Source organism: Spermophilus citellus, assembly GCF_964194105.1.
Source record: "Spermophilus citellus genome assembly, chromosome: X".
NCBI lineage: Eukaryota > Metazoa > Chordata > Mammalia > Rodentia > Sciuridae > Spermophilus > Spermophilus citellus.
In genome coordinates this window covers 95,869,923-95,896,218 of record NC_138190.1, presented here as the reverse complement: position 1 = coordinate 95,896,218, position 26,296 = coordinate 95,869,923, and the positions used below count along the sequence as shown (strand labels likewise).

General features: G+C 31.2%; 1 protein-coding gene across 4 annotated transcripts in view; it reads left to right on the top strand.

Moving 5' to 3' along the window:
* PCDH11X (protocadherin 11 X-linked) overlaps positions 1 to 26,296 on the top strand; it is a gene marked incomplete at its 3' end in the record, with an annotated part of 715,967 nt that overhangs the window by 594,758 nt on the left and 94,913 nt on the right. For 3 of the 4 annotated variants that reach the window (XM_081277634.1, XM_081277635.1, XM_081277632.1), the window contains one exon: positions 7,691 to 7,714. The exons of the other annotated variant lie outside the window; for it this stretch is intronic. In XM_081277634.1, the coding sequence (XP_081133760.1) occupies positions 7,691 to 7,714 (24 nt within the window). The remainder of the gene's footprint in view (positions 1 to 7,690; positions 7,715 to 26,296) is intronic. 4 annotated transcript variants of the gene reach the window in all.

The following is a 26,296-nucleotide window of genomic DNA, read 5'->3' as shown; positions in this document are numbered from 1 at the left end:
TCTTCAGTCATTAAAAATATCAGAGAGTAATGCTACCATTAAACTGGCATTAGTTCACTGAGATTAAAAGAAATCACAATTTTAGTTGATAATAACCTAGAAAATGAAAATATGAAAAAAATCATAAAGAGAATTATCAATTCAGATTTTACTTCCAACATTAAACTTCCCCTTTCCACAATTTATCTGCTTAAACGTGTAATACAAAAATATTAAGATGTATATCATAAAATAATGAATCTATTTGGAATTTTATAAGTCATCCATAAAGATACATGTATCTAAATTAAACATTAACAGAAAAATTCACAATATACTTTTCATTTTGTAGTAAATTGCAAATTGAAATTACTAGTACATTGTTTTGGGAGAAATATATTTATGACAGTGAAAGACAATTATTAAAACTAGTTCATGTATCCTAAGGATTTTGTTTGTAAAAATATATCAATTTTTGCAACTATAGACTTGATATGGATATTTTTAAAGAAAAATTATATCATATATTTCTCTTTCTATTATGTATGCTATATGTAATAGAAATACATATAGTATAGTTTTAATATAAATGTAGATCTGCATATACTGTATTATAAATCCTTCTCAAATGGAATCTCTTTTCTTCAAGCTATGCCCTATGTTCTGTGTAAAGCCTAATATTTTTGGGGAGTCCTATAGTCATCCACATGGGCAAAATAACCTCAAGTGTTTTAGTAAAAGTATTATATTAATCTCATGCCTACTTATGCTTTAAAGTTTTTAAATTATCTGTTTTTTTAAATTAAAGTGGATCATTAAATTAGTTTGAAACAGAATAAATAGATTGGTAAGAATATGAGGGAAAAGTTAAAAATATTTATTTTAAAAATAACCCTTCACAACTATTATGTACAACCATAATGTATCAATAAAAGCAAAAAAAAAAAAGTTGCTTTTTAGAGATTTGTACTTTATTTCTGTAGTTATAATTAAGGTTTCCCAGCCAGTATTACTGACAGATGCCTGCAATCTGAGAGACTCTAGGGGCTAAGGCAGGATGATCTTAAGTTCAAAGCCAGCCTCTGCAACTTAAGGAATCCCTGAGAATCTTAGAAAGACCCTACCTCAAAATAAAAATAAATAAATAAATAAAACTGGGGAAGTGTCTCAGTGATAAAGGGCCCCTGTGTTCAATGTCACGTACAAAATTAAGTAAGTAAGTAAATAAATATATAAATAAATATTTACCTCTGCTTTTTTTTTCTGTGAACAGCCCAAAAATGTGTATTGACAAGCCATCCATAGCTAATACTGGGTAAACTGATAAAAGAAAGTCGTACCAAATTTCACAGGGAAGAGATTCTAAAAGTTAAACCATTATAACAGTGTGCAGATTGTACGCTGTTACTTTTGAAGTATGTATTGTATCAGCATTAAATCGTGCAAAGGAACATACTTTAAAAATTAGTCTCTCTCTATGGACTGGAAGATCAGATATACCACCAAGTCCTATTTTAAAAATGTCTTAAATTAGAATTCATACACTCAAGAATAGATTGAGTATTAAAAACTGTGAAATGTTTAAGAGCTACAATTGTTTCAAACATTTTGAGTAGCTTAGTGGCAGATTTCAGAAATATTGGTTTCCTAATATTTTCTTTGCCATTCTAAAATAACCAAGGGTCTAGCCCTCAATATTTTGCTTTTGGAATTTCACAATGTCATTAAAATTTATATATTATCATAACTGCTTCATGCACCTCCTAAAACAGTGTTATCAGGGCCTTAGGTAGGAACTTCTCAGTAGAGGATGAAAGCATTTATATTCCCTAATTCACATTTCTAAAGCATGCAGAGTCCTTTATGAATCACTTTTCTTAAGTTCCTTTTTGGAAATAAACACATTCTTTAAAAAAGAAATTTCTCACTTAAATACTTAAACTAAATCACAAGAATAGAACAATTTTTCAATGATTAATGAAGTTAGATTGGAGAAAAATAGTTGAGAAAATAACACTATCACATAAGTCTTTTTCTGTAAAGCTATTCAGTTGTGTATTCACAAAATTTTTCTTTGTTTTTATTGTCAGAATGAATTATGAATAGCTAAGAATTGTTCCATATGACTTTGAACCATTTAAAACATTAAGGCTATGGATTGGGGCTGTAGCTCAGTGGCAGAGCAATTGCCTAGCATGCATGAGGCACTGGGTTTGAACCTCAGCACCACATAAACATAAAAAACAAATAAAATAAAGGTATTCTGTCCATTTACAACTACAATTAAAAAAAAAAACCACTAAGTCTGTATTTTGAGGTTGAATTTTTCACCTTAAATTTGTATGAAAATTTAGGAGTTTACATTCTGCTTTTCCTCCTGACATAGCTATGTTAGGACTTCTTTCTTTTTTAGAGGCATTATTTTTTTCAATTTGCCAAAACAATGTTTTAATTCTTTTTTTAAAAAAAGAAAGAGAGAGAGAGAGAGAGAGAGAGAGAGAGAGAGAGAGAGAGAAGAGAGAGAGAGAGAGAGAATTTTTTTAATATTTATTTTTTTAGTTTTCGGTGGACACAACGTCTTTATTTTTTAATTTGTATATGGTGCTGAGGATGGAGCCCAGCGACACGCACATGCCAGGCGAGCGCGCTACTGCTTGAGCCACATCCCCAGCCCCACAATATTTTAATTCTTAAAGTATACTCTTCTTTTATTCTTTCCTTAGCAGTTAGTGTGTTATGTGAAGAGTTGTTACATTTATTATTATATATATACATATATTTTTGATACTAGGGATTGAAACCATGGGTGCCTAACCACTGAGCAACATCCCCAGCCCTTTTTAAATATTTTATTTAGAGACAAGGTCTCAATAAGTTGTTTAGGGACTCCTTAAATTGCTGAGGGTGGCTTTGAACTCTCAGTCCTCTTTCTCAGCCTCCCAAGCTGCTGGGATTGCAGGTGTGCATCACTGCATCTATCTAATATCAAGTTGGAATTTCTTAAAATATATATTCTAAAAACACTGATATTTTGATCCTTCCTGAAATAAAGAGTTGTTCTGGGCAAATAGGTGTGTGTACACAAATTGTTCCCATATCTTCAAAATGATCAATAAATATTTCACAGTGACTTCTTTGCTAGAGAAAACTTGAATTCTAATTCTACTGCTAAATAATTGTGTGGGTCTTAGAAAGGTTGTTTCATTTCTCTTGACCTTATTTCTTAATATATATACTGAGGATGCTAAATCAGATGATTTTCTAAATGATTCTGGTCATTTGCCTGTATGTCTTTTGTATTCTAGATAAAATGCAATGTATTCTTATGATCTTTGAAGCATGTGAACACTGTCAACATTTAAAAAAAAAAAGACTTTTGAAAGTGCTTATATTTTTATGGTGGTACCAAAGATTTTCTCTAAATAAAAAGGCATAAAGTACAACCAGTAGCTATTGCACTAAAAAATGGTGTGATCATTGGGAAAAATAAGCTAACTTCAAGAATTGGAGCTGTATGAATCTAGGCTATGTAGACAGAGAAGCCATTTGATTTTATACATGAGTATTGCCAACCAAAATTGTTAATGTAGAAAATGGTAATTGCATATTTACTGAAAATGTTTTAATTCCTCAGGTTTTAATCACCTCTGTAATAAAGTGAACACTATGACTTTAGCTGTTCTCAATATTGAAATGACTACTTTGAGTCAGTAGTATCCTATCTCTCATGACAAATTCTGACAGGGATATGATATAAATCTGAAATTTAATATACAAGAATGAAGAAGTTATTTTATGTTTGCAATATTTCTTTTATTGTAAATAAGATGCTAATTATATTAATCACCAATCAGCATTTCCTTTTGTGGACTTAACCTTTCACACAATTTTAATATAAAATTTTATTTCAGCTTCACTATTTTTGTAGTTCACAGTCCCTGCAATCTACATAAGTACAATAACTCCATGCTTTTTAGTTTTGCAATCATCAGGAGAAGCACTGGGATGATTTGAATTTTATATCAAAAAGAATTTAACCTTTTTGGGACAAATTATAGAATATTTTAAATTTAGCAATACTGAAAGAAAACCATGTCTTGGTCTATTAATTTGGCATTACAGTATTTGAGTACATAGTTTTTATTTTTTCTGTACCAATTCTGTTCTATTCTGTGACCTTCAATACAAACCATGGAGTGCCTTGTTATAAGAAAATAAATGACAAAATTGTTCTCAAAAATTGGCCCACAATAATTTACAATACCTGTTAAGTTTCAGATTAATTGAATTTTGATTTATTAGATTTTTCTCTGTTCTAGGAAGTGTAAAGGAAATTGTTCTGAATTGAGGAGGAAATATATATATGTATATGCATAGAGATAAATACTTACATAAAATATTATCTTTCTGTTTATTGTAGTGGCAAATATATGATTTTTTAAAAAAAGAATTTAAAAAATTCAATTCTTCTTTGCCCTAAGAGATGATGACCCTTATTTCAAGAAAGACTTTATTAGATATATCACACAACCTTAAAAATTGTACATAACAAAACAACTATAATGTTATTTCTATACTGAAGTAAATGGCAATTATACACTGATGCATGATATTTGATCAACAAATATTATATCAGAATTACCAATTTTTATGTAGTACTCTGTGACCTTTGAATTATTCAAGCATTATCTACTTATCAGTAATTATCTTGAACATTGAGCCAGGTTTTTCTAATGCACATTGAGTATTTAAATATTTCTGTTAGGTTATGAAATGCATATTAAAATATGTATGTTGGATAATATAGCATGTTTTTGTATTGTTCTTTTTATAATTTTTGTGATACTTATGACTTAAATATAAGCTTCTTTTTAATTTAAATTATGTGTTACCTTAATGTTTTACTACAAAAACCCAATTATTTATATTATTTACCAAATAAGATAAGTAAGTTACACATGTTGAAATTATTTTTGAACACTCACAAGAACTGAATGTTCAGCTTAGTGGTAGACAGCTTACCTAAAGCATGGACAAGGCTCTGGAATCCATCTCCAGTATAGCAAAGAAGAAAAAAGAAACTTCAATTATGCTCAAATAAATCATTTATATAAGCAGAAATTTTCATATTATCATTACAATTGTTTAAATAAAATAATGATATTTGGACTATTGTGTTTCCATTTATTAATTAATAAATTTTTCACAATCTAAAAATAAGTTTATTTTTAGATATATTTGTCTTCTATTATTTAAATTATATTTTAGTTACACATAAATATTATTTACATACTTATTCATAATATAGTTAATTGGTAAAATTTCATTAATTGATAAAAATAATTTATTTTAGTCTTATAATTCATGTAGACTTAAAAAATAAAAAATTTTTAGTTGTAGATGGACACAGTACCTCTATTTATTTATGTGGTGCTAAAGATTAAACCCAGTGTCCAATGCATGTAAGGCAAACGCTCTACCAGTGAGCCACAACCCCAGCCCTTAAATAGACTATTGTATCTCAAAGGACAAGGACTGTGCTTATCTAGATGTTGCAAAAACGTGAAGCAATGAGGATACTTTAGAAATGTCAATGACTAACCTTCAAATCATAATTAAAATCTCTCTGAAATTTGTAGATACTTTTGGAGATCGAATTTTGTTATGAAAGAAATCCTAATGATGAATGCATCTATGAATAACTGTCTTGAAATATAGTAATACATATTCTTCCTTATAAGGGAGAAATGGTTCATTTTTTTGGCCATGTTTAAGTGATGAATTTAAGTGTTTCTTCAGAGACAATCTTGAAAAGTTTGTGCAGAATTTGCTTATTGTCCCAAATTTTAAGGAAAATTGATCAATATTTGATTTTAGTCATTCATAACACAATTTTCACTTTTTAGCTTGGGAACTAAAGGTCTTAAACAGGTTTTGTAAATGTGGTTGGTTTATTTTTATTATTCTCATGACACTTGTTTTGCTTCTTTTATTTGAATTTCCATATCATTAAAAATAAGTCCATATCCATCACATCCATTTTTTGACCTTTTCTGTTATTAAATTAGAAAGAATTTTGAACTCTATGTTCTATATCAGACTGAAATTGGAATTTTAAAAATGAAAAGCAAGGGCTGGGGATGTGGCTCAAGCGGTAGCGCGCTCGCCTGGCATGCGTGCGGCCCCGGGTTCGATCCTCAGCACCACATACCAACAAAGATGTTGTGTCCGCCGAGAACTAAAAAATAAATATTAAAAAAAAAATTCTCTCTCTCCCTCTCTCTCTCTCTCTCCTCTCTCACTCTCTCTTAAAAAAAATGAAAAGCAAGTACTTTATTGCTTATCTGTGTAAAATAGTCTTTCTCTTTTCATTTAAATATATTTGAAAATTACATTTAGATTTTACAAGAGTTAATTATTTGTTGAAATAACTGAAATATTGTGTGCTGGTGGGAATATCATTGAAGGAGTAGATGATTGTAAAATTTTATTTAGAAGATCAATTCTACCACAAGTGTCTTATGAAAGTACTGTTATTTTTCTTTTCTACTTTAGTTTTTATTAGCATTAAATTGCATTGCCTACAGAAGAAACACTTTGTGATGAAAAATAAAAGGTGCTGTGTATGTCGATGACACTTAAAAAAATTCAACAGTGTTCTTTTTATTAATGCTTATGATTGTATAGAAACATTACTTTCATAATTTTACTCCTGTTTTTCTCTTGCTGACCTATTAATTTTCTATTAACATTTCATACATCTTTGGTTTCATAATAGTTCAATTTTATTCAAAGTGTATTTTAAACAAGTTCAAAGTGTTTATCGTTTAAGCTTTCATCCTTATATGAATGTTATTAAATGTATACTAAAATTTAAAAAATGATTAAGAAATAATTTTATTATTGACTTTAAAATTTAAAAGAATGAACATCTGAGCCATCCATCCAGACTGATATAAATCCAGGTTTAAATAGACATCTATATGTTTTGTTTAAAAATAGACTTTGCTAATTAGTTCCAGATCAAGCATGATCTGTTTGAAAGAAGTCACTTAGCAGTGGAATTCCTGAATTTATCTAGAAAATAATGATAAAGACCCTTAACTCTGATATTTTAAATGTGATAAAACAAAGATATATTTTTTATTTGTGAAGACAGCTCTATCATAGCAAAAGTTTCTTAAGCCATGATAAGATTAATTTTATTGAGACACTTATTGTGTTAAGGTCATTTCCATTATTTTTCTCCCATAATAATTTGGAGACAGAGCAATCTGTTAATCAAACACATTGTTTTTCCTTTCACTACATTTCCAGTAAGTAGCAAGTTCTATAAGAGAAACTCATATCTCAATAGAGGCCAGTATTTCACCATCACAGGCAATGAAGCGAGAAATTGTATTGAGTTCTTACAAAATGTTGAGCCCCTAAAATACATGAAACACATTGCCTTTAGGGAAAGGACCAACAGTTACTCCCAAGAGGCCAGCATAAGGCATTGGCTTGGTGCAAATTTAGAAAAACAAATTACAGAAGACAAATTTCATGGACTATGCATCCTTATCTAACTCAGTCAACATGCCCTCTGTAAAGTAAGGTTGAAAATAAAATGCAATATGTAACAAAATACATTATTTTGTAATGCTAATATAATATGTTGTGAATAAGAGAGCTATTAATTGTGTCTAACTTTATCAAAATCTCGTTTTAGCTTTCATTCCTGGATTAAAGAAAGGTACAGTACAAAACAACACAAACCATAACCATGATGCATGTTTCATTTTTAAAATGGACTGCCGATTTGTGTTTGTTTTAAAAACTCTTCACCTTTTCACTTGTCATAAAACATTGCAATTTCAACTGTTTGCTTCAAACACATTTCTAATATTTTTCAAATGAACAAATATGTAGGAAGTGTGCATAGTCAGTTGGATATCTTGCATACCTGGATGCTTTTCCAAATTGTATGTCATCAGTCTTTAGATAGCAAAATTAATATCATCCTATTGCCATTTATTTGATCTATCATAGTTGCTTTCAAATTACCCCATGGACTTAATTATTCATTTTTTTCCACTGACAATGAAAGCATTCTCAGCATTTTGTGTGATAAAATTCTACTTTTTTATATTTTTATTCCAATTTGATCTATAAATTGAATGTGCTATATACACACTAAACAAAATAATCTAAGTTTAAATTCTTTGTGACTCATACATAATATGTAAGATGCATTTTCTTTGCCAAATTTTAATGTATAGTTTATATGTGAATACATAATAAGTTAAGGTTGAGAGCAGATTTCTTTAAACATGGAGTTTAAGCAATCAGTTAAAATGTGTATAATTTTATTGTGCTGATAAAATTTTTCATGCTACAGGATAGTCTGAATTTTCCAAATACCTTTATATTAATTATGTATTGCATGCAATTTTTTATTGTCCACTTTATATTTGGGGATTCATCTTCATGTTGTTTCATTGCTATTTAAAACAATAATTTATTTCACTTTTATATTTTTCAACTGTAATTTGTAATCCATTACTATTTTAATCACACAGAAATAGCACTTATAGAATGAATCATCTTGAAATCAGTCATAAATCGGAAATTTTTTTGTAACAAACCTTACCTTTAATCATTAATTTTGACAGAACTACACGAAGAATATTCTTTATTTTTGTTATTATTTTAAATGATTTAAAATGTTGCTTTAGACTTTTTAAAGTGAGTTGGAGTATTTCTCTTGTGATCTTATATATTCAGTTCTAATATCCATGATAAATTTTTGGCTATCATTAATGTGATTTTCATTTTGTCTCACCACTTCTTAAAGAATTTTAGATACCAGATACTATTCAGGAACCATAGAACTATAGATATCTAATAGTCATGGGAACTTATTTGTGTTTATGGTGCAAAGTGTTTGAATCATAATTATTTAGAGGTACAGTGCAAAGAGCATTTGAACGTGACTCAGGACACCATAAACTCTAATGCAAGTCTTATACCTAGCTATATGTACATATTTAGCAAAGTTTTTAAACTCACAGAATCTCTACTTTCTTTGTTTCTCATTTTAAAAATTGTGGAAATCATGTCTTTGAAGCATGATAATAGAATTATAATAATAATAAAACCCAACAATAGCTATTATTTTAATATGTACAATATTCTAGACTTGGTAGCTAAATCTATGTATATTTTTAAATCTTATAGCATATTTTGATGTAGATCTATTGTTATTCACATTTTTTTCAGAGATGGAAACCAAAGCAATGCAAAGTTGAATAATATAAGAATTCATGCTATAATCTCATGCAATTAAACTCATAATTAAAAATTGGCTTATTTAATAATATATGTTTAGTATCTTCATAATATAGTTGGGCTCAGACTCAGAACTATACTGAAAAACAATAGTATTTTATTTTGTGATAACTTTTATATCAATTTTTGTATATACAACTTCCATCTTCAATTCATTTTTGGTACACTTGGTACTTTTTTCTCACATAGTACAGCTTCTTAAGCATATTTCATATAATGAAATTTTATCTTAATAGGAAAAGTCATCTCTGACCCTAATGGTAATATAAAAGTAGGATCATTTCATTCATTCAGATTCACATTGAGGACTGACTGACATCCAGGGATGAAATTAAACAATTTTTCAAATTATGTGTGCTTTTTTCTCTCATGGTAAATTAGATATATGCAGGCAAATGCTTAGAAGTAAGAGTATGATTTCTGCTTCAGGATACCTTATTTGTCCCCAAAGAAAAAATTGCAGATATATACTTTCAAACTTATCCAGGGAAAATACACTAGTACCTGCTTTTTAGTAAAAATATATTAAGATACATTGATAAATTGATATTTTATTGTATTTGCTTGCAAGTGCTTTTTTGTACATTTGAACATGAGAGCAAGAGTTTTAGATTTGTCCTTACTGCTATCACTGAGTTATGGTTTTCAAGCAGTAGAATGTTAACTGGTGTGTCTACCTGAAGTCATTTTTTTGTGCTCTCTATAATAATGTTTAAATTGCCCAAGCTGATTTTTAGCACATTCTTACAGTGTTTTAACACAAAACCTTTCCTTTGGCTCTCACTTAATCCGCAAGTGTCCTGTTCTTGAATTACATTCCCATAATTGTTACTATTCAAGAGTCAGCTGTGATTTTGGTGTTCATTACTTTAGACTTTAAATGTTGAATTTGAGTCAGGGATAACTGTTGAGTAACAAGAGAGTGTGTGTGTGTGTGTGAGGGGGAGGATTAGGGTGAGGTGAAAAGACATAAGGAAGACTATGGGAAATTGATTTTTCTTTGGAACAAATGAATCGCCTACTTATCTTCATTTGACTACTTAGTTAATAAGAAGTTGTGAACACAAACATAATTCATTTTTGTGAAGGATAGATACAGAGTTTTCCATATGTCAATTAGTAAGAAAAATAATGTCTTTTTACAGAGTAGTTTTTACGTGACCAGGAGTTAATGAAAATAATATTAATTCCTTCATGCTAATTTTGTATATCCCCAAATTCTCACACCAAGGGACCAAACCAGTATGAGGTTTTGTTAGTTTTATTTTATATTACAAATAGTAGGCTATAAAATATCATATAAAATATTTGTGAAAGGAATTAAGTCTTATAAAATATTAGCACTTAGATATTTTAACATATAAAATTGCTTCCTTCACATAATATATGACAAGTTAATTCTGCCATTTTCATTACATATTATACATTGACAAAAGGAGATGACAAATGTGCTTCATAATAAAATTATCTTGCCTTCCATTTTTTTCTTTAAAAAGATAAAAGTAAATTTGATATTATTTATCATCCAAAAGTGGACTATAGGAAAATAATTATCTTTTTGGTATAATGTGAAGTTATTGAAGTTACAAAATGGTTGCAGTACTTAGTAGTATTTTAATTCTGATAAAACATTTGGCATTGCTTTAAACTAGTATATAAAGTGTGAAGATAAAATTTGTTCTTCAAACTTCATGATTTGGACTTACGCTTGTCAACTTTTTTTGTTTCTTCATGGACCTGAAATAAGTGGCATTATAATTAACAGTCAGCTGCTTTTTAGCAAAAGTTTAAATGAAGCATAAACATTGTGTAATTTCTAGATACTTACCTTAAATTAGCTACAAATTAGAATGGTAATGCTCATTTTATAAAGCATAATTTAAATATACATCATTTTCTGCTTTTAATGTTTTGATTGACTCTATTTGGCTGACACGGTAAAAAATACAAAATATTACATTTGTTCACTTTTTTGCTGGTATCACATTAAAAGCTACTTTTCCCCTTATAAATATCAAGAAAAACTGTGTGGCAGTTTCTCCTATGTCAGAAAAATATTAGTGTCACAATGAAACACAACTGATATATTCTTTTTTTTTTATTGATTGTTCAAAACATTACAGAGCTCATGATATATCATCTTTCATACATTAGACTCAATTGGGTTTTGAACTCCCATTTTTACCCCAAATACAGATTGCAGAATCACAACTGTTACATACTCACATTATTACACAATGGCATATTAGTGACTGTTGTATTCTGCTACCTTTCCTATCCCCTACTATCCCCCCTCCCCTCCCCTCCCCTCCCATCTTCCCTCTCTACCTCTTCTGCTGTTGTTCAATTCTCTCCCCTTTTCCCCCCTCCCCCTTGCCCCTCATAACCTCTTATAATTTTGTGTATCATTGAAGGTCTCCTACCATTTCCATATGCTTTCCCTTCTCTCTCCCTTTCTCTCCCCCCCATTAGTCTTTGTTTACTGTTAGTCTTTTCCTCATGCTCTTCCTTCCTGTTCTGTTCTTAGTTGCTCTCTTTATATCAAAGAATACATTTGGCATTTGTTTTTTAGGGATTGGCTAGCTTCACTTAGCATAATCTGCTCTAATGCCATCCATTTCCCTGCAAATTCTATGATTTTGTCATTTCTTAGTGCTGCATAATACTCCATTGTGTATAGATGCCACATTTTTTTTATCCATTCATCTATTGAAGGGCATCTAGGTTGGTTCCACAGTCTAGCTATTGTGAATTGTGTCGCTATAATCATTGATGTGGCCGTATCCCTATAGTGCGCTCTTTAAAGGTCCTCAGGAAATAGTCCGAGAAGGGCGATAGCTGGGTCAAATGGTGGATCCATTCCCAGCTTTCCCAGGAATCTCCATACTGCTTTCCAAATTGGCCTCACCATTTTGCAGTCCCACCAGCAGTGTACAAGAGTACCCTTTTCCCCACATCCCCACCAACACTTATTGTTGTTTGACTTCATAATGGCTGCCAATCTTACTGGAGTGAGATGGTATCTTAGGGTGGTTTTGATTTCCATTTCTCTGATTGCTAGAGATGGTGAGCATTTTTTCATGTACTTGTTGATTGATTGTATGTCCTCCTCTGAGAAGTGTCTGTTCAGGTCCTTGGCCCATTTGTTGATTGGGTTATTTGCTATCTTATTGTTTAATTTTTTGAGTTCTTTGTACATTCTGGATATTAGGGCTCTATCTGAGGTGTGAGGGGTAAAAATTTGTTCCCAGGATGTAGGCTCTCTATTTACCTCTTTTATTGTTTCCCTTGCTGAGAAAAAACTTTTTAGTTTAAGTAAGTCCCATTTGTTTATTCTTGTTATTAACTCTTGGGCTATGGGTGTCCTATTAAGGAATTTGGAGACCGACCCCACTATATGTACATCAGAGGCAACTTTTTCTTCTATCAGACGCAGCGTCTCTGATTTGATATCTAGCTCCTTGATCCATTTTGAGTTAACTTTTGTGGATGGCGAGAGAAAGGGATTCAATTTCATTTTGTTGCATATGGATTTCCAATTTTCCCAGCACCATTTGTTGAAGATGCTATCCTTCCTCCATTGCATGTTTTTAGCCCCTTTATCAAATATAAGATAGCTGTAACTTTGTGGATTAGTCTCTGTGTCTTCTATTCTGTACCATTGGTCCACCTGCCTGTTTTGGTACCAGTACCATGCTGTTTTTGTTACTATTGCTTTGTAGTACAGTTTGAACTCTTATATCGCTATACCTCCAGATTCACATTTCCTTCTTAGAATTGCTTTTGCTCTTCTGGGTCTTTTGTTTTTCCATATGAATTTCATGATTGCTTTATCTATTTCTACAAGAAATGCCATTGGGATTTTGATTGGCATCGCATTAAACCTGTAGAGAACTTTGGGTAATATCGCCATTTTGATGATGTTAGTTCTGCCTATCCATGAACAGGGTACATTTTTCCATCTTCTGAGATCTTCTTCTATCTCTCTCTTTAGGGTTCTGTAGTTTTCATTGTATAGATCTTTCACCTCTTTTGTTAGGTTGATTCCCAAGTATCTTATTTTCTTTGAGGATATTGTGAATGGAGTGGTTTTCCTTATTTCCATTTCAGAGGTTTTGTTGCTGATATACAGGAATGCCTTTGATTTATGCATGTTGGTTTTATAACCTGCCACTTTGCTGAATTCATTTATTAACTCTAGCAGCTTCTTTGTAGACCCTTTTGGGTCTGTTAATTATATTATCATGTCATCCGCAAATAGCGATAATTTAATTTCTTCTTTTCCTATTTTTATGCCTTTAATTTCTTTTGTCTGTCTAATTGCTCTGGCTAGTACTTCGAGAACTAAATTGAATAGAAGTGGTGATAGAGGTCATCCCTGTCTTGTTCCAGATTTTAGAGGAAATGCCTTCAGTTTTTCTCCGTTTAGGATGATGCTAGCCTGAGGTTTAGCATATATAGCTTTTACAATGTTGAGGTAAGTTCCTGTTATCCCTAGTTTTTCTAGTGTTTTGAACATAAAGGGATGCTGTACTTTGTCGAATGCTTTTTCTGCGTCTATCAAGAAGATCATATGGTTCTTGTCTTTAAGTCTATTGATGTGGTGAATAGCATTTATTGATTTCCGTATATTGAACCAGCCTTGCATCCCAGGGATGAATCCTACTTGATCATGGTGCACAAGTTTTTTGATATGTTTTTGTATTCGATTCGCCAGAATTTTATTGAGAATTTTTGCTTCCAAGTTCATTAGAGATATTGGTCTGTAGTTTTCTTTTCTGAACTGTCTTTGTCTGGTTTTGGGATCAGAGTGATGTTGGCCTCATAGAATGAGTTTGGAAGAGCTCCTTCTTTTTCTATTTCTTCAAATAGCTTGAAAAGTATTGGTATTAATTCTTCTTTGAAGGTTTTGTAGAACTCCGCTGTATACCCATCCGGTCCAGGGCTTTTCTTGGTTGGTAGTCTTTTGATAGCTTCTTCTATTTCTTCCTTTGTTATTGGTCTGTTTAAATTGTGTGTGTCTTCCTTTCTCAATCTGGGCAGATCATATGCCTTAAGAAATTTATCGATATCTTCACTATCTTCTATTTTATTGGAATATAGGGTTTCAAAATACTTTCTAATTATCTTCTGTATTTCTGTAGTATCTGTTGTGATATTGCCTTTTTCATCCCATATGTTGGTAATTTGAGTTCTCTCTCTTCTTCTCTTCGTTAGCATGGCTAAGGGCCTGTCTATCTTATTTATTTTTTCAAAGAACCAACTTTTAGTTTTATCAATTTTTTCAATGGTTTTTTTCATTTCAATTTCATTGATTTCTGCTCTAATTTTAATTATTTCTTGTCTTCTACTACATTTGCTGTTGTTTTGCTCTTCCTTTTCTAGGTTTTTGAGGTATAGTGTGAGTTCATTTATATGTTGGTTTTTTCTTTTTTTTGAGGAAAGAACTCCAAGAAATTAATTTCCCTCTTAAAACTGCTTTCATTGTGTCCCATAGATTCCGGTATGTTGTGTCTGTATTATCATTTGTCTCTAAGAATTTTTTCATCTCCTCCTTTATGTCTTCTGTAACCCATTGATCATTCAGTAACATATTGTTCATTTTCCATGTGATGTAGAATTTTTCCTTCCTTCTTTTATCATTGATTTCCAATTTCATTCCATTGTGATCAGATATGCTGCATGGTATTATCTCCACGCCTTTATACTTACTAAGAGTTGCCTTGTGGCATACTACATGGTCTATCTTTGAGTAGGATCCATGTGCTGTTGAGAAGAACGTGTATCCACTTGATGATGGTTGATATATTCTATATATGTTGGTTAAGTCTAGGTTATTGATTGTGCTGTTGAGTTCTATAGTTTCTTTATTCAGTTTTTGTCTAGAGTATCTGTCTAATGGTGAGAGCGGTGTGTTGAAGTCACCCATAATTATTGTGTTGTGGTCTATTTGACTCTTGAACTTGAGGAGAGTTTGTTTTATGAATGTTGCAGCTCCATTGTTTGGTGCATACAAATTGATAATTGTTATGTCTTGTTGGTGGATGGTTCCTTTTAACAGTATATAGTGTCCTTCTTTATCCTTCTTGATTAACTTAGGTTTAAAGTTGATTTTATTTGATATGAGTATGGCCACTCCTGCTTGCTTCCGAGGGCCATGTGAGTGGTATGATTTTTCCCAACCTTTTACCTTCAGCCTGTGTATGTCTTTTCCTATCATATGTGTCTCTTGAAGGCAGCATATTGTTGGATTTATTTTTTTGATCCAGGTTACTAGCCTATGTCTCTTGATTGGTGAGTTTAGGCCATTAACATTTAAGGTTACAATTGAGATATGATTTGTACTTCCAATCATGCTTCTTTATTTATTTATTTTAGTTTGGCTGGTTTTACTTTTTGGTTATTTTCCTCCCCCTTTACTGAGATACCTCCTGCTTTTAGTTTTGGGCACTATTTTTCAATTCCTCTTCTTGTAGTATTTTGCTCAAAATGCTTTGCAGTGCTGGTTTTCTTGCTGCGAATTCTTTTAGCTTTTGTTTATCATGAAAGATTTTAATTTCATTGTCAAATCTGAAGCTTAATTTTGCTGGATACAGTATTCTTGGTTGGAATCCATTATTTTTCAGCGTTTGAAATACATTGTTCCAGGATCTTCTCGCTTTCAAAGTCTGTGATGAGAAATCAGTCGTTAACCTAATTGGTTTACCCCTGAATGTAATCTGCCTCCTTTCTCTCGTAGCTTTTAATATTCTCTCCTTGTTCTGTACGTTGGCTATCTTCATAATTATATGTCTTGGAGTTGGTCTATTATGGTTTTGAATGTTTGGGGTCCTGTAGGCTTCCAGGGTTTGGCAATCCATTTCATCTTTCATCTCTGGGATATATTCTACTTTAAAGACATATCCTCCCATAAAATTTGCTTAAACTATTTTTACAGTATTCTTAGTTTTCTTATACAAAAACTCATGTTAATAATATGAGCCTTTAAGTGGAGTTAATAAAGAATTGGCCTTTTTTTAAAATCTAGAATTATGAAGGTATAATACTTGTAGCATGCCAAGATAAAATAGAATAGAGTATATAGTTTAAAAATCTCTGGCCTATTTGCTAACCCATGATAGGCTAAGCACTTTGTTTTCTACAAGAAGTTACCTGTTTTTAATATTTCACTCCCCATATATTAACATTTAGCTTCTCCATATTTATTGAAATACCATACATCTTTCATGGCCTAATAGAGTAAAGCTTCAATTATTACCCAGCTGAAGTGCTATCTTGTTCCAAGTGTCAATTTCATGTACAAGATTTCTAGTTCACATATTTTATATATGACTTTATGCTATTTACATATGTACAACTAGGAAACTAGAGTGGAGACCATTTCTTACACTTGTTTGCAATGTATAGGTACTCTACAAGCATTTATGAAGTGAAAAAATGTGCTCAGAGTAATTAACTGGTCAATTAACTAGTCAATCATGACTAGCATTACTAGTCATAAAATAAGACCCATTCTATGGAAATTTAGTTATACTTTGCTACTGATAGCATTTGTATTACATTTTAGAGTATCAAACACTGTAAATACTAATCATCTTGCATATATTTTGTGAGACTTCCCCCAAATTGGTTGATTATCTTACATTTTTCATTGTTTCAAATATTGTAAATTTTATTTTCTTGTAACTCAGCATTTTTAAAACATTATAAGTAAGCGATTATCAAATCTATTATTTTTTAACATACTATATTAAATTGTATATATATATATACAATTGACAGAATATGTGTCCCCTTCCCAATTCTTAAAATATATCTTTCACAATTCTGGGAAATGCCACTCTTTTTTTTTTTTTTTTGAGAGAGAGAGAGAATTTTTTTAATATTTATTTTTCAGTTCTCAGCGGACACCTCATCTTGGTTGGTATGTGGTGCTGAGGATCGAACCCGGGCCGCATGCATGCCAGGCGAGTGCGCTACCGCTTGAGCCACATCCCCAGCCAAAAGTGCCACTCTTAATTTGTGCTGTTTAACTAAACTAACAGAATATTAAGAGTTGTTTTAATTGCTACATTTGTTTACATTTTAAAAAGGTTTATCCATATTTTATATTCTTAACATTTGTTCTTATAAAATTAAAACACTAAAACCAAATATAGTTGCAGACAAAGGCAAAACAATGAACAAAAAGCAAGAGATCAATTATAATTTGATTTTTTAAAACATATCTATAAAACCAAAAGTAGCAAACCAAACAAACCATCACTAACAAAAAATAACCATTTCAAGCATTGCTAAAGGCTGAATTGCCTTCATTCATGAAGAAGTTGTATAATAAATGTTTTTCAAGAATATTTAAAGTTTAATCTTTTCCTTTTTTTTTTTTTTTTTTTTTTTTTTGCAGTCTTGGGGATTGAACCCAAGGCCTTCTCATTCTAGGCAAGTGCTCTACCACTGAACCATATCCCTAGTCGTTAAACTTTAAGTAAAAAAATGACAGATTCAGTGCTTATTTATCAATCTAATCTTACCTTTTTTCTTCATTTCGATCCTTTTTGGTAATTATTATTATTTATCTTGCTTTAAAGTTAGTTTCAAATGATAAATCAGCATCCAGAAGAATGTTAATTAATTTTCTGTTTGATTGGAAATAATCATAAAATTAATCACTTTTGGTTTATTATCTGGGCCTAGTATGAAGCAGATTTTTTTGTTTGAAATGAACTTTACAAATGGATATTTTTTCCCTAGGATCACACGAAGAATTGATTATTGAAAAGGTAACTTTTTCATTAAGTAAATTGTTGATCTGAGCCAGGAGTATTGAATTTCAGCTTATTTATTACTATTGATTTTGCTCACCATCATCAAGTGGGAATATGATGGAAGCCACATGTGTAATTTTGTATTGCCCAGTGACCGCATTTTTAAATGTAAAAAGAATTAGATGATATTAAGTTCAATAAAATATTTTATTATATATAATATATCTAGAATATTACCATTCCAACATGCAATTAATATATAAAATTGTTAAAAATAGTTTTCTATTCTTTTACATAGTGAGTCTTGAAATGTGGTATGTATTTTACATATAATAACACATCTTAATTCCAGCTATTCATATGTTATGTTCTCAAGCAGCTATATATAACCAATGGCTACTGTATTAGCTTTTGATTCTTTTCAATTATTAAGGATCAACTGTTGGGTTTGAATTTGTTATACATTGCTTTGATATTATACCTGGAAGAAAAAACAAACAAATGAAACCTTGAAATCCTTGAATTTATGCTTGCCCATCAACATTCCCCTTTCTGGCTTATCATAGTTGCAAGAAAAAAAAAAAAAAAACATTTCAAAAAAGTGCTAGGTTTCAATCTAGGGTCTCACACATGCACATTCTACCACTGAACTACATTCCCACTAAACTCTGGTTTGTTTTTCCTTACCATGAATGATGGTAGAAAGAAATATTGAATGTGAAGGAGAAAGGGCTGCATAGATCAAAGTTGACACTTTCAATTGCAGACTTTGTGTTATATCTTTGAGGCTCTTAAGAACCTCGATTCATTTATTTTGCTCTCTTTGAAATACTTGAATAGATTACAAGAGGAGCCCTGGGTAAAGAACTCTGATTGGCACTAGTTAATTTGGAGGTTACAGAAGCATGTATTTTAGAAAGTATACTGTGTAGTGTTTTATAATAGCTGATTTGTATCATTATCAGAATTTAGAGCCAGAAGTCTTTAAAATTTCCTCCTATTCATATAAAATGTTACATTTCTTTTTTTTTTTAAGAGAGAGTGAGAGAGGAGAGAGAGAGAGAGAGAAGAGAATTTTTAATATTTATTTTTAGTTCTCGGCGGACACAACATCTTTGTTTGCTTGTGGTGCTGAGGATCGAACCCGGGCCGCACGCATTGCCAGGCGAGCGCGCTACCACTTGAGCCACATCCCCAGCCCCAAAAATGTTACATTTCAATGTTAATATATTATTATATAATTTAACAAGTTAACATGAGTGTTAAGGACATGAATTTCTGGGAATGTTAAATAAAAGCCTATATCTTAAACAAATCTAATTATATAATTACATATCTATGTAGTGTTCATGGTGATCATGTTCACAGGATGTATTTAGTAGACTTACTAATTATGGTATTAAATAATGCTGTATGTAAGTGATAGATTAATGTATTTATTTCTTCTCTTAATAATCACTTATTAATGGTACAAAATATCAACAAACTAAAACAGAAAATACCCTGAAAAGTGATGAAATGCAATTATTTTTATTAGGTTCACATTCAAGAAAATTGATAATGCTTTATATTCTTAAACAATCAAATCTAATTATAACATTGCTAATTGAGAAAAATGGAGAAGACAGGATTTAACCATTATTCAGATCCCAGTGAGATTTATAAAATACATTTTAACAGTTTGCTGCTTAGAGAAAGCAGCTGTTGAGTGCTTCACACAGTTTGAACTTACACCAGATTAACAAAGTTATATTTTCTTTGCAGTCACTATTTGTTGCTGTGCTCCAAATTTAATAAACTAGAAGGTGAGAAGGAAAAAATGGGGAAGTTTATAGAACTTGTATTAAAAATTATCAAATTATATTCACTTGTGCCTTATTAAGCTTACTGTAACATACATAAAATGTTAACAATGAGAATATTGCTGATCATGTAGCTTAGAGGTAAAACATATGCCTAGCATGTGTGGAGCCCTGAGTTCAATCCCCAGTGTGATGGGGAAAAAAAATAATACTTTGTAAAATAAGAAAAAGGAGAGGTATTCCTGTCAGTGAATATCAGAATATGTAAACCTACGACAATAAAAACAAGTTGATGTATGTCATCTATAAGGAAACTGAGAGATCAATGTGGTAAAATTGAACTGAAGCCCAACATAAAACTTACATGAATTTGACATATAATTTAAAAATAATCTAAACTTGAAATAATCTTATGAATTACTAAGTAGCATTGTGAAAATTGACAAGATATTTTTAAAAGATAATCACTATAAAATGCAGGTCCAAGAAAATTAAATTTAAAAGCTGACTAAGACCTCAGGCCATAAAATTTAGAAGAAATACTAACCAATGAAAGGATGGTGAATTATTTAAATTTTATGAGTATCTGTAAAGTTAATGTCAAAATTGCTCTAGAATTGATCTAAAATAGTTTGTTGAGTTGAATTACTGAAATTAGTTCTCATGGTGATGATACAAAAATTATTGTTAATTTTGGTATTTTTGCCAAAAGTTTCGATTTTAGAGTAGTTTTGTTGTCATTAATTTAGATAAAGCTCTTGAAAGACTATAAAAGTTAGGATATTCTAAACCAAGTAATAATTATTCTCTTTTCACTTTTACGAATATTTATGTTAATAATAATTAACTTTCAATGAGCAGGTATAAAACATTCCTCATTTTTCACATTTCAAAGCATCAACAGATGTATGTAGGCACTTTGAAACATCAGGCTATTTTTAAATAAATGTTTACATGATCTCTTCAAACACTATTTGATCAAATTTGTTAGAATTTGTAGATGTAGGCGTTTTGTTCTCTTAGTATTAATGAACCTTGAATGCAAAACATTTCCTAGAATCTTTGCACAGTCCTCCTTATTTCTCCCTTCCATTCCCTCTTATAATATGTTTGATATATTATAACCATGTCTCAGGATAACATAAAGATGAATCTTGAATGTGATTTCTAGTAAAATTGTATAATAATTTTAAACATTCACTCGATACATTCAGAGGGACAGAAGGTATAAAAGCAAGAATCTGGCTGAGTGAACCATTTTGAGAATGCACTCTTGCGTGCCTGCTTTCAACATACCATATATACAAACAGAGATTTGATAAATTGTGGTATAAAGGTGTATTAAGAATTGTAATGCAAAAAAATTATGAATGTAATGCACTCCATTTTTGTCATGTATGTAAGAAATAATAAAAAAGTATATGAATAACTCCTTCATGAAAATTGTAATATTACAATTTTAAACACAACTGCTTTTTAATAATAAACACATTCTTCCACATTTTTATTTTTTTAAATTTTTATTTGTTCTATTTAATTATACATGACAGCAGAATGCATTTTGATTCATTGCACAAATGGAGCACAAGCTTTCATTTCTCTGGTTGTACATGATGTAGAGTCCCACCATATATGCAATCATACATGTACCTAGGGTAATGATGTCCTTCTTATTCTACCTGAGTCTCCTAAAATCATCAGGATTTTTTTAAAACTTCTTAATTTCATAATCTAATTGTTCAAGTGTACAGTCATTTGCTTTCTTTAGTCATTTTTAACTGCTCTAATTCATTTTTTGAGGTTTGTGTTACGACTCTCCTAAACTTAATATTTTCCTGTAGCAAATGCTCAAAAAAAGCAGCATAGCTATAAAGAGTAATACTACCAAGGCTTTTATTTATTTCTTTTAGGTTTATATACAAGAACTTCAAATTTTCATTTCATTTATGCTAATATTATAATAATAATTCTTATTTACAATCTGATAGTAATTCAAAATGAGCACTATATAACAAATCTTGCTTTTTTCCTGAAGTTTACTTAACAAATATGTCCAATTAATTGAGATAAGTAATATTTGTAAAGACCCTTTAATGGCTACTCTGAGACACTTTTCTACTAGAGCATTAACAAATCCTATTTTTAAGGATTTGCTACAATGTTGTAAAATTTAATAGCACTGCTAGTTACAATTTATTCAAACTTTCTGTGTTTTCACTGGAATATAACAGTATAAATGTTTTCTCTTTGAACGTGTATAGAGCAGGAATACTATAATACTTTGATTCATCGTGTTTATTGAGATATAATTCACACACCATACAATTACCCTTTGTAAATATAAAATTCTATGCTTTTATTAATATATTCACAAATTTATGTAACTTTTACAGACCACTGTAGGATATACCAGACCTTGTTTATCTTTTGTTTATCTGCACATCAGTTAATACATTTGGTCATTTCTACCTTTTGACTACTGTAAGAGTGCTATAAACTTTCTCATACAAGTATGTGTGTGTGTATATATATATATATATATATATATATATATATATATATAAAATATCAATTTCCATGGGTGTACATATACATATATGTGTATGTATATATGCATATATATATATATATATATATGTGTGTGTGTGTGTGTGTGTGTGTGTATGTGTGTGTGTATATATATATATACACACACACATACACACACACACATATCAATTTCCATGGGTGTAAACTTTAATATTTTCAGAAATAGTCAACCTTTCAAGTTACTGGATTATTATACATTCCCATCAGCACTGCATCAGGTTTCCAGTATCTCTACACTTCCATCAATACTTGCTGATATCTGTCTTTTTAATTGCAGCCATCCTAGTAGATATGAAATATTATATCATTTTCATTTGATTTACATTTCCCTAATTAAGAATGTTGAACAGCTTTAAATGTTCTTATTGGCCACTTTTATATGATCTTTGGAGAAAAGTCTATTTAAATAATTTGCAAAGTTCTATTTAAGTTTTTTGTCTTTTTATTATTGAGTTGTAGAATTTTTTGTACATTCTACATACCAGTTCCTTATGATATATATGATCTAAAAACAATTCCTCTCATTCTATACATTGTCTTTTCATCTTATTGATAATGTTGTTTGAAGCACAAAAGGTTTTATATTTTTATGAAGCCTGATTCATACATTTTAAATTGTTTTTATTCTTTAGTTTTCATATCAAGAAATAACTGTCTAATGCAAGGTCTTCAAGATTCACACTCATACCTTTTCTCTAAGAATTTTTATTTTTTGCTCTTATGCTTGGGGCTTTTATCAATTTTAAGTTCATTATTTATGTGGTATAAGATTAGAGTACATCTGCATTGTTTCTGCATCTATTTAGTTGTGACTTTTCTTCCTTTCTCTTCTCTTGAAGGACCTCTCTGACTAGGTTAGGCCCACGGATATATTATGCGATAAATTTCTTAATTAAAGTAATCTGATTAATAATATGAATTCCAAAAATCTTAAATTTGCCTCACCATGTAACAACTTATTTAAACCCAATGCCTCACACATGCCATACATGCCACCAAGTTACAGCCCCAAGCCTTCAATATAATTTTTTGGCATGGGGGTTCCAGGGATTAAACTCAGGGGTACTCAGCCACTAAGCCACATCCTCAGCCCTATTATGTATTTTATTTAGAGACAGAGTCTCACTGAGTTGTTTAGTCTTTTGCTGAGGCTGGCTTTGAACTCACAATCCTCCTGCCTCAGCCTCTCAAACAGCTGGAATTACAAGCATGCACCACCTTGCCCGATTTCAGTCTGATTTTTAATAATAAAAAATAAGTATCATTTTCACAATCAGGGAATAATATTTGCAATTTACATCCATGTGTAGTCTGTCGGATTTATGTATCTAATGTTAATTTAAGATTAAACATAGTGTAAGAACAAATAACCAAGGTGGGATCAGACCTCAAAGGATGCAGGGACACCATTTATAAAGTGTGGAGTCAATCAGTCAGGCACTGGAAGTTCACATTTTCAGGGTAGAAAATGGCGGCTGGTTACAGAAGGGGTCTGTTCATTATAGGTTACAATGAAGGTGACTGAATCATTGGAGACTTAAGTACAACATGTTGCTTTGGGCAGTCAGGAAAAAAGATGTGAAAGTACAAAACTCATTGTTACTGGGAAGGGATGAAAATCCAGAGCCTGCCAGAGCTCATTGTTTATCTTCTTGCTCTGGGATCCATCATACCCAAGCTCACTGTTTGCTTTTTGCCACCAGGAATTATGGGCCCTGGGAAAGGGTGACAGTGCTTAAGTATTTTCCTCCCCCATTCAGGATCCATTGTCCTGGAAAGGGATGAATGTTTGACTTCTTCCCCCCTCCCTCTTCCAGGATTACACACACATAATTTATTTTTTTTTCTTTTTATCCTTCAAAAATAATCAGGTTACATATTGAATTCTCTAAAGTTTTATAACACATAACTAACCTCAAATTAAATGAATCATCTGGTTTTGTGGGGTTTTTACATGACACTCTGATAATCTAGATTTGTTTTCTTAAATTATAATTGGACAAATTTATAAATTAACAAAGAAACATGAATTACCATAATTTTATGAAGACAAAGAGAATTTTTACAATTTTAGAAAATGGTTTGACATTTCTTATAGCCAAATAATTTATTACCTTTTACACAGATTACAGTCAGAGGTAGTGAAGGACTGCTAGGAAAGTGGTATTTTCTCCATGCTTTGGAATTTGAATTATTCCTTAAAGACAGAGTTCTTTCAGTGAGTGATATGGCTGTGTTGCCAGTTGGTCAACAAATTACCTCAGCCCTTTCACATGTGATGCAGGTATTGCTTTTTAATGGTCACTATGCATATAAATAATTTTGCATTGAAAGTGTGGTCAGAGTACATAAATAGAAAGTAGCTTTTCAAGATCTTATCTGAAACTATAACTTTAACTATAGACCCCATTCAGATTAAATCATTCTTTCTGGTAATGTTTTTTCTCTGTTTCAGAACTCAATTTATGATTAGGTTTTAGACTTAGGACTATGATCCACTTTGAGAGCATTTTGAATATGGCATGAGGTAGGGGTCCATTTGCATTCCTTTTCTTGTGTGATTGTCTCAGCAGAATTTGTTGTAAAGACTGTTCATTATTCCAATTGAATTATATAGAAATAAAATTATATTTTAAATATATTTATAAATTAATTAAGCTTAAAATTTCTAGAATTCTACCTCAACATTTGTTATTACATGGTTTTACACATGAAACTTATACTATTGGATGCAAATAGTGTTAAAAACAATCAAGACAGAACAATTATCTTGCCTGGTATTCTGGGGCATTAGGCAGGGGAAAATGCAGTGACTATCAGTGACATATTCGTACGACCTCCAATAGTAATATGAAGAGAAAGTGAATACACCCCATGACCTAACCAATATAAAATTAGGAATTTTGTTTATTTTCTTTCATTCTATTCTTTACTTTCTAATCAGAATTCTTCACATATTCAACTTTCGATATAATACTGTAGTGCCTAATATTTATAACTCCTTTTATCTGTCAGGTACATTGTTATATAGTTTGCATAGTTCCATGTTATGAGTACATGGATACAATACATTTGGAAGTGTAAAGTAGTAGATATTAAGAATTTAACAGAGAAAGACATATTACTTTTTAGTTTTCAGAATATTAACCATATCTAAGCAATAAAAATATAAAAATTATATAACTTAAACCAGTTAATGGCAATAATAATCTATAGATAATGCTATACAATCTTTGTCTTGGGAATGAATCACTTACTCTATGCTTCCAGTTTTTAAGTAGCAGTCTCATAGTTCAAAATCAGTCTACTTTATTAGAACTCCCCTTCTTATTCAATGATACCCTTTCCAAAAGATACAGTAAATGATAGAATGTAAATATTGTGGTAATTTGCAAAACAATTTTTTTTCTAAGACTGTCGGGGTTTTTAGCCCCACCCCCCTTTCTTCCTGACCTGCAGGAGAGATGGGGAAAGCATGCCCGCCAGACCAGGAAGAGCCAAGAAAGGCAAAGGTCGACTGGCTGCCTGCACCCAGCCCTTCCTCGCACCAGGGAGGCCAGTCAAAGGAGGATCTCAGTTTATTGAGAAAACACACACAGTTAATATAATGTACAGGAGCCAATCAGCATAAAGGTCAGCAGGGTGGGGAGAATTCACGTGTACACCCATCCTACAGGCCATAATGGGTGACAGAGCTGTCCACGAGGAGAGAAGGGTTCTGAGCCTATCCTCTGATTTTTGTCACCACCCCCAGCACTGCCTCCTGGCTGATTCCAGGCGCCATCTTAGCCACACGTGGCCCCAGCACTAGGAAGCGGGTAGCAAGTTAGC